The sequence below is a fragment of the Somniosus microcephalus genome, chromosome 8 (assembly GCF_052327205.1).
Source record: "Somniosus microcephalus isolate GS21.2 chromosome 8, FLI_Smic_1.0, whole genome shotgun sequence".
NCBI lineage: Eukaryota > Metazoa > Chordata > Chondrichthyes > Squaliformes > Somniosidae > Somniosus > Somniosus microcephalus.
In genome coordinates, this window is record NC_140994.1 from 246,254,461 (window position 1) to 246,270,863 (window position 16,403).

The following is a 16,403-nucleotide window of genomic DNA, read 5'->3' on the forward strand; positions in this document are numbered from 1 at the left end:
GACTGGAGCTGTGCTGGATTCGAAGGGGTTTATCATGTACAGAACTGGAGCTGTGCTGGATTCGAAGGGGTTTATCATGTCCAGAACTGGAGCTGTGCTGGTTTCGAAGGGGTTTATCATGTACAGGACTGGAGCTGTGCTGGATTCGAAGAGGTATATCATGTACAGGACTGGAGCTGTGCTGGATTCAAAGAGGTTTATCATGTCCAGAACTGGAGCTGTGCTGGATTCGAAGGGGTTTATCATGTCCAGAACTGGAGCTGTGCTGGATTCGAAGGGGTTTATCATGTACAGGACTGGAGCTGTGCTGGATTCGAAGAGGTTTATCATGTACAGGACTGGAGCTGTGCTGGATTCGAAGAGGTTTATCATGTACAGGACTGGAGCTGTGCTGGATTCGAAGAGGTTTATCATGCCCAGAACTGGAGCTGTGCTGGATTCGAAGGGGTTTATCATGTACAGGACTGGAGCTGTGCTGGATTCGAAGGGGTTTATCATGTCCAGAACTGGAGCTGTGCTGGATTCGAAGAGGTTTATCATGTACAGGACTGGAGCTGTGCTGGATTCGAAGGGGTTTATCATGTCCAGGACTGGAGCTGTGCTGGATTCGAAGAGGTTTATCATGTCCAGGACTGGAGCTGTGCTGGATTCGAAGAGGTTTATCATGTACAGGACTGGAGCTGTGCTGGATTCGAAGAGGTTTATCATGTCCAGAACTGGAGCTGTGCTGGATTCGAAGAGGTTTATCATGTACAGGACTGGAGCTGTGCTGGATTCGAAGGGGTTTATCATGTCCAGAACTGGAGCTGTGCTGGATTCGAAGGGGTTTATCAGGTACAGGACTGGAGCTGTGCTGGATTCGAAGGGGTTTATCATGTCCAGGACTGGAGCTGTGCTGGATTCGAAGGGGTTTATCAGGTACAGGACTGGAGCTGTGCTGGATTCGAAGGGGTTTATCATGTACAGGACTGGAGCTGTGCTGGATTCGAAGGGGTTTATCAGGTACACAGATCCATTACCTTGGATACATTCCCATAAATGGTTAAAAGAATGGAGTCAAAATGAAAGGGAAATATACTCTCCCCATTATTGCAATGTGGCTAAAGAGGAATAAAAACAGAAAATGCTGGATGTAGAGATTAAGCCAATTAATAGCTTATCTCTAGTCTTTCAAATAATCAGGATCGACTGCAAACCATTGTGGTGGGTATATTGTCTTTAATCAGGGTTTAAAATGGAATATAACATGCTAGTTACACAGCAAAATCATACAACCGTGACAAGTAGCTGGCACCGGTCCCGATCGGACAGATGGCTGGCGGGCGTGAACAGTTCTCTGGCTTCCGGCCTCTCTCTCTCTCTCTCTCTCTCTAGGGCCTTTGAGTTGGTGAGCGTGGGATCAATCTGAAAAGAACGCTCGACCGGCCCAACTTCTGTCTGGCTCTCCCCTCCACTGTCTGTGTGGACAAGCACTCAGGGTGTCACTTTTATTCTCTTTTTAGGGGTGGGCCTGAAGCCAAGTTATTGTCAAGACCATTTAACCTATAGAGGTTCCTCTAAAACCTCATCAACCAATGACAGCTCAAGTTCTTTTTCTCGGTTCTTAGATGAAAGCCCTCCCCAAAAGGGGGTCTCATTACCTCATTCAATTTGTCTTACTGGTTAATCTTTCTGAAGGTTCTTCCTTTGGAATTCATGTCTTATCTCTCTTGTCTCTATCCTCCCTAGTTTGGAGTCAGACGTGCCATTCTTGGCCATCAGAAGACCGTAACTGCTTGTTATCAGTTATTTATGTTCATGCTGTTCATGCAGCTTTATCAATGCAAAACTAGCTTTCTCATTATCAGACTATTGTACCATGGAATGAATCATTAAATTCCTAAAGATATCTTCTATTCTATTCTCATACACTGGTTAACTTACGCATTTTAAAGCAGTTTTGTTAAACAAAGTCAAAATTCTACCTTAGCATTAAAATATGGTTATTACCAGTAATGGAAGAAATATAACATTGGGCCTTGGTCGGTCAAATTAGAGAAACATAAACAAGGTTGAAATCCTAACTTGAAAACAAGATTATTGATGACCGTCACACTGCAGAATGCTATAACATCCGCAGGGAATCAAAACACAGGCAGATTCTACGCATCTATCTAATTATTCTAATACTAGTCTGAGAGACTTTCTGTCTCTAGTTCCAATACAATCATGTAAATGCAGCATTACTCGCGTCACAGTTTTATCCGCAAAACCATATACATTCTGAACATCCCTGATTTCTAACATAGAAAACACTCAGCAGGACAGGCAGCATCTGTGGAGAGAGAAAGAGAGTTAATGTTTCAGCTCGATGACCTTTCAACAGAACTGGCAGATGTTAGAGATTTAACAGTTTTTGAGCAAGTAGAGAGCCAGGGAAAAGAGGGGTAGAAAGAACAAAGGGGAAGGTCTGTGATAGGGTGGAGGGCAGGAGAGACTCAATGACAAAAGGAAATACTTTCCCTTTCCATTCCAAACCAATCTCTTCATCACAATCTATCAGTAAAATCAGCAAACAATTGATTATCAGGGCTTTTAATTGATTGTTAAGGATAAATTAATAAAACATTCCCAAAGCTGAAATTATTCCCACTTTAATTTACAGATTTACTTTTCCACAACTTTTATTCATGCTGTTTCTTTTCTGTTAATCTTTTAGTCGCACTCTGCTGCAAACAATTCCCTGGGTGGGAGCATGGAGACAACCTTCTCTGGAGATTCCGCGATCTCGTTGTGTGAACAGGTGCTGGGAAGTGCAGGGGAGATGCCCATATTTACTGAGCTGAGTTTCATTCCTTCTCATTTGTAGCAGCTCAGCTCCATTCAGCTCTTCTGCAGAGAGAGTCCAGCTGACATCACTCATTGGGGACCCACAGTCATAAATCCACGTCCCAACACTTCAAGCTCCACACACGGCTGCACCACTGGGTCACCGTCAGTCCCTACAGTTATAAAACTGTCTCCCCAGCCTGGAGCCTCACCGGCCATGAGTGGAGATCAGGAATTCAGCCCAACCTCCGCACGATTTTCCACACATTAGAATTTCTTATAGCGACCTGGCAAGTTAGGACTTGTAAAGTAAAGTAACAGATACTGAGACTGGGAACTATTGAAATGTACACTTCGGGATATGAACTAAACCAGCTACATAAAATTTACCACAAAATAACTCCAGAACAAAACCACAAATCTATTTCTAAAGTTTCCCAAGTTGGATCGATCTAGTTTCCAGAGACTGCAGATCTCGATGGGCACAGGCATGATGGGCTGAATGGCCTCCTTCTGTGCTGTATCAGTCATTCTATGATCTCAGATCAGTTTCAGAGTTCAGGGTCTGTAATGCGACGGCTTCTTGTGAATCATCTGTTTCATTTCCTGTCACCTCGGGTGGATTCCCGCTGTTCGATATCTGACAAGAGGCAAGAAACGTGCTTTAAATAAAGAGCTTATCCTTCAATAATAAACACTGGACTGGAAGTGATGGATAAAGAGGAAGTCGAATAGAGGAGTAATTTTACAGAATGGGGAACAGAACAGACCATGACCCAAACATGACTGGCTCAGTGTTAATGAGATAATTTCAACAATTAAAGGCTTCAGTAATTGGAAGGAACAGACCTGATTAAAATGATAAACTAACTCCAGTTACTGATAGAAGATACTGTGGAAGATTTTTCCTACAATGGATGTATGAATGTAAAATAAGGTCACACCATTGAGGTTGTAAGGGGGTGGCGGGTGGTGCGTGCGCCCAGTCAGTTATGCCCCTGACTGCGTGTGAGTGGTTCGAATCACTCCCACACCCCTGGGTTCTAGACACCAGACTTAGGTACAGGCGGCGATACAGAAAACTCGAGAAGACAGGTGGTTTGGTGTAAGAAAACCAAGATTTTATTAAAACAGGAACGAAAACACAGTCTTATGAGAAAATTACTGGTAGAGAACAATTACACTTATGCAGGGAATGGGGAACACATGGCACATCGAGGGAAAAACAACTACTTTAACAATCCCCTTAATCCTTATCCCACCCCTATACCTAACTAGATTAAGCTATGAGGGGCCAGGAATTCATGCTCACCAATCCAAAGCAAAACCTGTTGTTCTAGCAATTGCGAGTTTTGAGGTCTGATCTCCTGTCCTTTTGGGTACTCCGTCACCACGTGGTCTCAGGGTGGAGCTGTTGCTGCGACACACCTTTCTTCTCCTGAACTACCGTCGTCGTCTCGTCGTGATGGGTTCTCTTCTTCTTCTCCCTCGGGCGGTCGTCGGCGGTAACGTTGCGTCAGTGAGACGGTTGGCAGTTTTCACTGCTTAGATTTTCCTATCCATTCTTTGAATGTCGGTATATTCGTTATGGCGTGGACACCTGCGTTTAACGCCAGTTCATTCGCAGTGTTCAACTAGCCAACTTAGTCTAACTGTCCTCAGATATTTTCTTCCCCAAGCGTCAGCTTATAACTCGGTGCTCGGTCTTAATTAATGCGTCTTCTGCTGCCCTTCTCTGCTCTTTGTCGGGACTACCTTACTCTTCATCTCGGTTCATTTTGCCTCATTTCCTCTGCTCTCTCTCATGGCCCGGGTGTCCTGGGTGACTTTGGACTCGGGCCTCGTCCCCCACCCGCAATTGGTATGGATGTCCTTGGCTGTTAAAAACCCAATGCGGGGAGTGAGAAGAGAACCCGCCATGAGGCCAGGGCATGAGTGCGGGCGGCAGCAGTCCAAGACCCGACAAGAGGTCAGAGTCCAGCAGCAAGCAGAGAGCAAAAAAGAGAGACAAGAGAGCGATTGCTACTAAGGGCCTACAATTATACTCCCTTCGATGGCCATTATCTGCGCGCCAAATCACGTCAGTCCATTGTTTCACTTTTGGCGGGCTGTGTTAAATGATTATACCAATCTAAAATAACTAGCTTTAGATGGCCGTTTATCACACCTAATGGCCTGATGTCCGGGCTGTATTGTCATTAATTCATTTTGATTGGCCTGTCCAGCCTTGATGGCTTCCTTAAGCTGTTTCCGATTATTTATGCGGACAAACTAATGGCCTCATGCTTAGGCCTAACTGGGTTGATCTGTTCCAATTTGACGAAAATGCATATTCAATGTTTGCTTAGCTGTCTGGCCCTTCAAACACAAAAATCCTTTTCACAGAGATGCATTTTAAGTTTTGATTTCCCAAAGCAGCTTGTTCTGTGCTGCAGAGTCCAAGCTTGTAAAATCTTACAGTCTTTTGGTCACGAGGTGCAGATGGCATCTTTGGGTACCCTTTTTAAATTAATAACCTTGGGAGAATGTGGAAATTTTGCGAATCCTACAAGGTCTAAGGTCATGGCCATAGTGTGACCACATTTCTAAGAGGTTGTAAGATCCGCAAAATTAATATTGTACTATAAGGGTCCTTTGGTAGTTTCATTAAACTTGGTCTATAAGAATATTCTCTGCATTGTAGTTCCTGCACCTAAGTCCAGTGTCTAGAACCTAAGGGGTGAGTGGGTCGAACCACTCAAGGTTTTACTGTGCATAAGAGAGAGAGAGAGGCCTCTGGCGAGAGAAATCTCTGCGACCTCGGAGAGAAAACCCCTTACAGAAAATGGTGACCGCGGCAGGACACTGGCAGCAGGATTGCAATGTATTAGACCCAGGTTTGAATGGTCAAAATGCAATGGATGAGAGAATAGCAGATTATGTTTTTGGCAAGGTAAATCTCACTAAGCAGTGGATTTCTGATCTCTTACTGGATGGGCGTCCAGTAGATGCAGCCATCAGGTGGACAGAGAGCAAAGAGCATAAGAAGTCAGTGGAAAAGGCAGTGTGGCTGATGTGCTACAAGAAACAAGTTCAGATTTTGGACCAAGTCGTTGCAGCACAGGCAGCCAAGATCACTACCCAAGCAGCAGAGATAGAGGAAAAGGCCATGGGTGGGGAAAAACTCATCACAGCGCTTCACGCGCTGAATCAGGAACGCCAAGTTGTAGCCAGCCAACATCAGGCTAGAATAGAGTATCTGGAATGCCAGGTTACTGAGGCAAAGATTCAGGAAGCGAGATTACGGGAGAAAAACACCCGCTTCGCACAACAGCTAAGGGCGCAGGAGGAGAGAGTAGTGGAAGTCAAGGCAGCTTACAAGCTGTCCCCTGAGCACGGGTTCGAGAGCGCAGACCATGGCCCCTGCCAAAAGACCATAGAGGACCTAAGAACGGCCCTGGTTAAGGCAAAAGGCATGGTATGCCTCATAAGCCCAAAAGCAAGTCACATTGACTTTTTGCAGGAATCCAAACATCCGATTCCTTGCGAAGTAGTTGTGGCACCAGCCACTGAACCCTCAGCGCCGCCGAGCTATAGTGAGGCTTGGCCCGAAAAGGGGGTGGTGGAAGAAAGGGAAGCTGAGGTGGTACAGGAGGAGGAACAACCCCTGGTAGTAAAGCCGGAGCCGGCACCAATGTGTCCGACTCGGCACCAGAGGTTCGGTCCCAACGCCGCAGATAGCACGGACGGACCCCACGTGAACCAGCTCGTGGTGCCCTTCGCTGCCCCACAACTAAGATCCATGGTGAGCCACCTCCCAAGACTCACAGTAAAGGGAGATCCCTCAGTTCATTTCAGGGAGATAGAGGAGACAGCCGCCATCAATGATTGTGAAGATCTTGAACAGGCGAAGATGCTGCTCTTCTCCCTGGATAGCACAATCCTTCAGTGCCTCTCAGACGAGAGTAAGAGGGGACGGAAAGGGTATACGGATCTCAGGGATGATGTCTTGGAAGTTATGGTAGTGGACAACGGTAATCCGTTCCAACAGGTGGAAGGGACTGTGCAGCTAACTGGAGAACCCCCACGGGTTTTCGCAGAAAGGCTGTGGCCAGTGTATCGACGCAGTTGTCCGGGCATGCCAGAACGGGCTGGAATGAGCGCCGAACAGCGGGTTCATTGGCTCCGTTGCTTGGTTGCCAACAGTTTGCCACAGATACAGGCCCTAGCCAAATCTTGGTTTGACCCCCAAGGTCCCGGTGTCATGGAGGAAACGGTGTTCCGCCAGCTCACCATTGCATACAAGAATTGTAGAAGTCAGGAGGTACCTCCCTCTAAGGGAAAGATGCATGAGGCAAAACCCGCAGCCCCAAGGAAGAAGGAGTGGCGTCAGGAGGGGAATCGCCCTGCCCAAGCCACGCTCAATTGCTACGGGTGTGGGAAGGATGGACATTGGCGCAAGGACTGTAAAAATCCGTGGAAGGATAATAAGGGAAAATCTCCCACAGCCCAAGCCCAAGCCCAGACCACCGCCCCAGCACCAGCCCAAACACAAGCCGCAGCTCCTGTCCCAGCGAAGGGAGCCGGTGCAGCTATGGAACCCGCTGCAATAGAATCAATTCTAGAGACAATGCGGTCTCTTATGATCTCGCAGGGGAAGATAGCCGTCACCACTGGTCTTGTCATTCCCGAAACCCCGACCGCTGTGCCCAAATGACTAGAGCCGGTGCAGCCTGTCTACCTGTGTGCGCTGCGATATGATGTATGGAGGCGACCCCTCATGGAGATGGAGGTGGAGGAGGTAAAGGGGATCTATCTGTTGGATATGGCGGCATCGTGTACCGTGATCCACACAGATGACCCTACCACCTCACCTCTGTCCACCGGGGTTCCATATATTCTGTCGGGCTTTACAGGCAAGGAACAGGCTGGCGCATTTTCCATTCCCCTCTCCGTTCATTTAGGACCACTCCGCACCAAGTGAAAGTGTATACTGATGAAGTGGGAGGTGGAGGGTGGAAAGGGGATCCTCGGGTCCGATTTCTTGGCAGAACACGGGATCCTCGTGGATCTGAGAAATCATTGTCTTTGGGGAGCAGGTAAGGGTAAACAGGGCGAAGTAGTCGTCATCCCAGAGAAAGGAGAAAGAGGGACCCTATGTACCGTGAAGCCACAAGAGGGCTACGACCTCGAGCTCATGGTCGCAGGCGTCCCACAAGATCTGCAGGCATTCGTGTCAGACCACCTGACTACGTTTGCCACTCACAAACACGATTGCGGGAGGGTCACCGGGTTTGAGGTCAGAGTCATAGAAACATAGATATAGAAGATAGGAGCAGGAGTAGGCCATTCAGCCCTTCGAGCCTGCTCCGCCATTCAATGAGATCATGGCTGATCATTCAAATTCAGTACCCTGTCCCTGCCTTCTCCCCATATCCCTTGATCCCTTTAGCCTCAAGAAATATATCCAACTCCTTCTTGAATATATTTAATGAACTGCCCTCCACCGCCCTCTGTGGCAGAGAATTCCACAGGTTCACCACTCTCTGGGTGAAGAAATTCCTCCTCATTTCAGTCCTAAATGGCTTACCCCTTATCCTTAGACTATGACCCCTGGTTCTGGACTCCCCGGCCATCAGAAACATCCTTTCTGCATCTAGTCTGTCCAGACCTGACAGAATTTTATCGGTTTCGATGGGATCCCCTCTCAATCTTCTAAACTCCAGTGAGTATAAGCTCAATCGACACAATCTCTCCTCGTACGTCATTCCTGCCATCCCAGGAATCAACCTGGTGAATCTTCGCTGCACTCCCTCCATGGCAAGAACGTCCTTCCTCAGGTAAGGTGACCAAAACTGCACACAATACTCAAGGTGCGGTCTCACCAAGGCCCTGTACAACTGCAGCAAGACATCCTTGTTCTTGTACTCGAACCCTCTAGCTACGAAGGCCAACATACCATTTGCCTTCTTAACCGCCTGCTGCACCTGCATGCTTACCTTCAGCGACTGGTGCACAATAACACCCAGGTCTCTTTGCACTTCCCCTTCTCCCAATCTATTGCCATTCAAATAATAATCTGCCTTCCTGTTTTTGTCACCAAAGTGGATAACCTCACATTTATCCACATTATAGTGCATTTGCCATGTTTCTGCCCAATTACCCAACCTGTCCAAATCGTACTGGAGTTTCACGACATCCTCCTCACAGCTTACCCTCCCACCCAGCTTTGTGTCATCTGCAAATTTGGAGATATTACATCCAATTCCCTCGTCCAGATCATTAATATATATTGTGAACAGCTGGGGTCCTAGGACCGATCCTTGCGGTACCCCACTAGTCACTGCCTGCCACTCGGAAAATGACCTGTTTATTCCAACTCTTTGCTTTCTGTCCGCCAACCAGTTCTCTATCCAAGTCAATACCTTGCCCCCAATCCCATGTGCCTTAATTTTGCACGCTAATCTCTTATGTGGGACCTTATCGAAAGCCTTCTGAAAGTCCAAATACACCACATCTACTGGTTCTCCCTTATCTATTTTACCAGTTACATCCTCAAAAAATGTCAGTAGATTAGTCAAGCATGATTTACCTTTCCGAGACCCCATGGCCCGACCCCAAAAACAGTACAACTTCCCCCGGGAAGCAGAGCCCTACATGGAGACAGCAATGTCTTCATTGGTGCAGCAGGGCGTGTTGAGACCGATAGTCACCGATGTAAACTCTCCTTTGTGGCCGGTAAGGAAGCCGGACGACTCCTGGAGAGCCACGGTGGACTACAATAGCAACATCCCAGCCTGCGCGCCGACGGTAGCAGCAGTTGCCGACCTGATAGGTAGTATTCCAGCCTCCGCGACCACGTTCACGGTGCTGGATATTTCCAATGGGTTTTGGTCCATCCCTTTAAGGAGGGAGGATCAGTACAAGTTTGCCTTTACCTTTAAAGGGCAACAGTACACCTGGAACTGCTTGCCACAGGGTTCCCACAACAGCCCCAGCATTTTCCATCAATGCATGGCAGGGAGTTTAAAAGAGTTCAGCCAGCCCAATCAGCTAGTGCGGTATGTGGATGACCTGCTCCTGTTCACAGATTCCAGAGAGGAGCATGGCCCACTATTGGCCGAATTATTGGAGCTGTTAGGCAGAAAGGGTTTCAAAGTGAACCCAAAGAAGGCACGGATCGGCCAGCAGGAAGTAAAATTCCTGGGTCTGACCATCCGCGCCGGTGAAAGAGCTATAGATAAGGCCAGACGGGAATCGGTACAAGATCTACCGATCCCCACCACCGTAACGGGTGTGAGGTCCTTTCTGGGACTGACCGGGTACTGCAGAGGCTTCATTGAGGACTATGCAGCCACAGCAGCCCCGCTGCTCCGACTCCTACACAAAGGAATGGAATGGTCCTGGGATGAGGGTTGCCAGGCAGCATTTGAAAAACTCAAGAGGGACTTGCAGACCGCGCCAGCTCTGGGGGCCATAGATGGGGGGGAGGAGTTCTTCCTGGAGGTAGCGGCTAGCGGGGATAGCTTGAGCGCTGTACTGCTTCAAGAGCGACACGGCAAGCTGAGGCTGGTGGTTTACTCCTCCAGAGTGCTCACAGATGTGGAAAGGAGTTTTTCCAATTGCGAGCAGCATCTTTTGGCCACGCATTGGGCTGTGAAAAGGTCGTTGATCTTCACAGGCACCTCTCCCATCACTCTCCTCACCCATCACACACCCACTCGGATGCTTCTGGATGGAAGGATTAAGGATGGGACAGTAAGCAGTGCTCGCATTGTGCGCTGGACCCTCCTCCTTTCACAGATGGATCTGAAGGTGAAGGGTCTCTGCGAGCCCAAGCTCGCGGCCAACATGGTATATCCCGGAACAGCGCATTGGTGTTCTGTAGAAGGGGTATGGGAAGTGAACGTAGGATTACGGGCTGGAATACATCCCACGGGCCGCGAGATCTACATAGACGGTTCCAGCACGGTATCTGCTGGCGAACGACTCACAGGGTGTGGAGTTTATGACCCCGCGGCAAACATTGCCCTGGCGATTAGGCTCCCCAGCACTATGAGCGCCCAGCAGGCTGAACTGTCTGCGGTAGTGTACGTCGTTTCACACCCCGAGATCTTCCCCACCCCATACACGATTTGCTCGGACAGCATGTTCACATGCAATTCATGTACGGAATACCTAGCCATCTGGTCCCGCCGCGAATATACATAGAAACATAGAAACATAGAAGATAGGAGCAGGAGTAGGCCATTCGGCCCTTCGAGCCTGCTCCGCCATTCAACGAGATCATGGCTGATCATCCAAACCCTAGCACCCGGTCCCTACACCGACAGCCATCCCACCCAAGCCCTATCCCCGTAACCCCACGTATTTAATCCTCCCTAACACTAAGGGCCAATTTTTATCATGGCCAATCAACCTAACCGGCACATCTTTGGACCCTCTGCGGACGGGCGACCCTTAACCGTAAAGCCCTTGTTAGAAAAAATCCTGGCCGCAGTGGGGGAGGAAGGGGAAGTCTTTATCCACAAGGTGAAGGCTCATTCCTCCACAGAACCCCGCAACCAGGGTAACCAACAAGCGGATACGCTAGCCAGGGAAGGTGCCCGCACCGGCACTTTCTGGGCTCCCTATGGGTCCAAACCCGTGGCAGTAATCCAAGGCAGGGATGAGACTCCGGGGACCACAGGCGTAACACTGCCCCCAGACCTCAAGACCGTCCAAACCCTAGATCCCGCCCTAAAAAAAGTCCTCAATGCCATCACTGAGGGCAAGGAAGTAGAGGGTCCGTACGGTACAGCAGCCCTCTCCATAAAGGAAGGCATGCTGTTCCAAGGGGAACAGTGGGTTGTGCCGCAGCAGCACCGGAGGGAATTCCTTCAACTGGCCCACGAGGGTCCAGGAGCGGGACACCCGGGCCTGAGGTCACCTGGCAATGGGTAGAACAGGCGGGATGGTGCCCGGGACTTCGGGACGATGTCCACGAGTTCTGCGCTAATTGTCTTGTGTGCGCTGCAAACAACCCAGACCCCCAGAAAAGGAAGGTGCCCATGGGGCACATCAGGAGAGTCGAGTGACCATGGCAGTCGATACAGGTTGACTATATCGGGCCCCTGCCCACCGCCCGGGGAGGCTATAAGTATTGCCTTGTCCTGGTGGATGTGTTCACTAAGTGGGTAGAAGCCTTCCCATGTAAAACAGCCACGGCACTTAGTACTGCCAGGATCTTGGTCCGGGAAGTGTTCTCACGGTGGGGGCTACCACGATTTGTGGAGTCCGACCGAGGGAGTCATTTCGCCGGCCAAGTGATGCAGAACACCCTCATGCTCCTAGGCATCGAAGGGAAGTGGCACGTGGCCCACAATCCTCAGTCATCCGGGATTGTGGAACGCATGAACTGCACCTTAAAAGAAAAGTTGAGGAAAGAGACGATGGGCTCGCCCCAGAAATGGGCGGAGGTCCTGCCTTTAGTCCTCATGGGGAACCGGGCTAGCCAGTCTAAAAGTACGGGGTACTCCCCGCACGAATTAATGACTGGGAGAGTCATGCGAACCCCCACCCATGTCCTCACCCCGGTGCTCACTGAGGGTCAGCTCCAAGAGGTAAATCAGGACAAGTTTGCCCGGACCCTTTTTGAGCGCCTGAAACAGGTTTATGGGCAAGCGGCTGGGAACATGGGAAAGCAGCATCAGGGCAACCGACTGCTGCTCGAACCCCGTAAGACACAGGAGTGGGAAGTTGGAGATCAGGTCATGGTGAGAAACTATGCCTGAGTGGGGAGTTTAGAACCACTGTACATGGGGCCCTACAGCCTTGTAGACAAAGCCAGCCCCATGGTATACGCAGTGAAGTTGCCCCGACACACTAAATGGTTTCACGTAAACCAGTGCAAACTATTTAAGCCGGGTGCAAAAGAGCAAACAACTGAGGCCAGATCTGAGGGTAAAAATCCTCAGCCTGAGGCGTGCAATAAGTCACAGACCACACAGGCTGGAACCGCAGCCTGCTTGGAGGGAGACGCTGTCCCACCCACCTGGGAGGCTTCCCCAATGGCCTGGGACTCGGACGAGGAGGAGCCCGAAGACCAAAGCCCTCCTCCTGATCCGAACGCCATCGGGGGGAGCACGAACAGCTAGGCCCCGCCCTTGACACGATTCTGGAGGAGGTGGAGTCGGAGGACGGAGATCCCGCCCTCGACTCAAGCTTAGGGGAGGTAGAAATTGGGGGTGGAGATTCTCCACCTGTAGGGACAGGTGAGGAGGAGTCATCTGCCACAGACCCAAATCCCAAAGGGGCGGAGCCTGAGGGAAGGGAGCCAAAGCCGGCAGCCGTGGAGGTGCCACGGGCTGTGAGGGCTAAAGTCCCAACCGAAGGTCCGCTCGCTAAGGGAGCCACGCCCAAAGTACTTCTTCGCAGGTCGGCTCGAATGCCTCAGCCGGTAAAACCTTGGCCCGATTCCCCCGTTTTCAGTAAACGCCGACTTGGGAAATCCCCGGCGAAATGCAGTCCCCAATTGATAGCAAAAGGCTGCGGGGGACCCAAGCCACAGGTCAGTGCAGCCCCGCCACAAGGAGCGGCAAGCTGCAGTCCAAACAGGGATTAGACAAGCCGCCCGGGGACGGGCGGCGCTGTATATAAGTTAAGTTTAAGTTTAATTAATTTTAAGGTGTGTAAATATTAAAGTGATTAGTGTTATAAGTAATTTTGGAATCTGCCCAGCATGTGTGTTGTTTTGGATCGAGGTCGAAAGACCCGATCATGCCTTCACCTAGGCCAGAATCTCTCGGGGGCCTGGCTGTATCGTTTAATTTGTTACAGGAACCAAAGAGATGATGAGAGGAATTCTCGTCGCATTCGCGGTGACCGGGTGTAGCGGGGCCTATCGGGGCCGCACCAAGGACTCCACGATTTACGGGTGCTCTGGAGGCACAGCCCCCATCGTGACCGATGGGTCAGGTGCGCGGGGCATTGAGGAGACAGCCACCTATTTCCACGAAGGGAGGTGGCCAGGATGGCTGGGGTTGAACTCTACAGAATATTCCAGCCAGTTCGGTTTTAAGTACAGAGAGACTTCCCTAATGTGTCCCCGAGTGAGGGTCATCGCACCCAGAGTCAGCGTCACCGTCGGGAAAAGGATTTGTTTGCAATGCACAGGACATGTTCCTTTGGACCGATGGTGGTGGTTGTGCAAGTTGAGCAAAACCATGAAGAACTCCACGGTCGAGTGGGAGAGACTGGGTAGCAATACCCATCGGACTATTACGGGGACTCAAGGGAGGTTGAGTGTCTGTTGAGACAAATGGTGGGAACCAGATGAGGGGATTTACATCTGTATGTGGGGTTCAGAACGCGTCTGCCCCACAGGCGTCTCCATCTTTTTCCAAAGACAGTGGCAGGATGCTGGGAAAGGAATGAGGTGGGACGTCAGCACACGGGCGTGCGGAGTCCCATACTCTCAGATCCCAGTAAACGCCACTGAGCTCATCACCCGCCCCCGCAAGCCCCTGCCCACGATTCCGGTAGTCAAAGCCCGCAAGGAAGGGTGCCCCACCACTACCAAGGGACCCGGGAACGGATTGGTATTAGTGCCCACAGGTCAGGTGCTGTACCAAGGGGTGCACTACGCGGTGGCCTCGGTGATTTTAAACCTCACCGAGGTGCGATTGCCAGAGTGGTGCCCCAAGGAAACGGAGCAATTGTACCAGGTCCTGTTAACAAACATGTTCAGACAGTTTTATGAATTCGACTTTGCTGATGTAGACAGAGCCAGATTGTACACCACACCACATGAGGTCTTGGACAGGGTAGGGAGACAAAGAAGGGGTACAGTAAATGATATTTTTACAGCTTTTAACACAGGGACTTCCGTCATCAACACTCTGGATGACGTGGAGCTGCAGACTCAGATTAATGGTTTAAAAACATGGTTAAGAAAGATACTGACGGATGAGAATAAGGTTGTGGGTTCTGAGTTACATGAGGACCAGGCCATGACACTACACTTAAAAGGAATTATTGCTGAGCTTTAGAAACATGCCAAAATGGTAAATGCTCTCATCAGGGAGGATCGGAATGCGTCCGATCAGGCTGCGCAGAACGAAGCTTGCGTGCTGTACGGGGCGTAGTTACTGGGCGAGGGCCGCAGCAATCTGGAGGATTTAAAACAAGGTTTAGTCCCCTCCTGGATCAGCAACAAGCACCTCGCAGCCCTCCACCCTTTTGAGAATGCATTGAGTCCGTGCCAGCTCAGACTAGCTTCAGAGCCCTACCCAGTCCCACTGGACTGTGGGCGGTCTAATCACACCATTATGGATATAGTGGTAAGAATGCCGGTGATGGGAAAGACAGCTAAACCCGCCCTGGTATACAGGGTGGAGAACATTGGAGTCATTCAAGGGGGTGCACACATTCACTACACAGCAGTCCCACCTTACGTCATTCGATGGGAGCATGCAATGACGGGTACCGACCTCTCGGGGTGCCGGAGCCGGGGAGCACACATCATCCTGTGTCCCCAGCACTTGAATGCCTATTCGAACCACAGTGCGGGTTCAGAACTGCTGGCGCGAAGCCTATAAATTGCACCATGGAGGCAATGGCACAAGGCCATGTGCCCCCGCAGGTGGCATATATAGGAGGTGGGACATACTGTGTCACCACTGCAGTGCCCCACTACCAACATGGACAGCACGGCTGGTGTCCGGTGAGTGACAGCAGTTTCTGCTTCAAACCCAAGGCAGAAGTTCAAGTGGCCCAAGAGCGAATTGTCCCCATTCCTGAACCTTCCACTGTTCACATCACTGTTAAAGAGAATTTTGCCGATCCGAAACGATTCGTTGCACATTTTGGGTATATCATAACCCCTCTCCCTGAACACCTCACCAAGATATTAAAAGCCGTTGTCGTTTCACAGAAACATTTCTACACACTGCAGCAGAAGACTTTAGAGATAGGGGCAAACATATTAGATATAGTAACCCTACCGTGGTGGGATCTGTTCACTAATATAGAAGTCCTTTCTTGGATTAGAATAGCCTCTCACATCCTTGTCGTGTGTTAGGTTTTTATTATGATTTATTTACTGTTTGTACACTGTAAAAAGGTCAGACATTCGCAGAAGTATGAGAACAGAGGAGAATGGAGAGAGCATTATGTTCAGGTAGAAGAGGAGACACCCGTTTAGATTTTCGCTGCTATGTATAAAGTTAACGTTTCCCTCCCTCCTCTATGTTTGATGTTTATTCATGTGCAATTTTTTTGTGTGTACTTTATTTCTATTATTGAAGTTTTATTAAGTGAGTTGTTGTTAATAAAAGATAATGTGTATGAACCAGGTGGTGTAGGGGTATTAGGCCCCCCTCCACGCCTGGAAGTGAATGTGTCAGATTTTAAATCCAATGTATTGCCATCTATAGATGCTTAATGTACACTGTAGGTTTTCTGAAATGGGAAATGCATGTGTCGTGGGGTCATAGATAGGTAAATACAGGGGATGGTTTAATTATGGAGTGTCAGAAAATTTTGCTCACCCAGAATTATGATACTTCAAGCAAGTTATAGTATCATCAGGGGGGACTGTAAGATCCGCAAAATTAATATTGTACTATAAGGGTCCT

The 16,403-nt window shown here is 49.6% G+C and overlaps 1 protein-coding gene across 3 annotated transcripts in view; it reads right to left on the reverse strand.

Annotated features, from left to right (window-relative positions):
- Nucleotides 1-1,198: 1,198 nt before the first annotated feature.
- The window catches only part of LOC147114255 (uncharacterized), a 158,924-nt gene continuing 143,719 nt past the window's right edge, over nt 1,199-16,403 (reverse strand). For 2 of the 3 annotated variants that reach the window (XM_085995938.1, XM_085995936.1), the window contains one exon: nt 2,228-3,448. In XM_085995938.1, coding sequence (XP_085852064.1) covers nt 3,408-3,448 — 41 coding nt within the window. In that variant the 3' untranslated portion in view covers nt 2,228-3,407. Of the gene's footprint in view, nt 3,449-16,403 lie in introns of all 3 variants that reach the window. The other variant, XM_085995937.1, reaches the window with a different exon arrangement.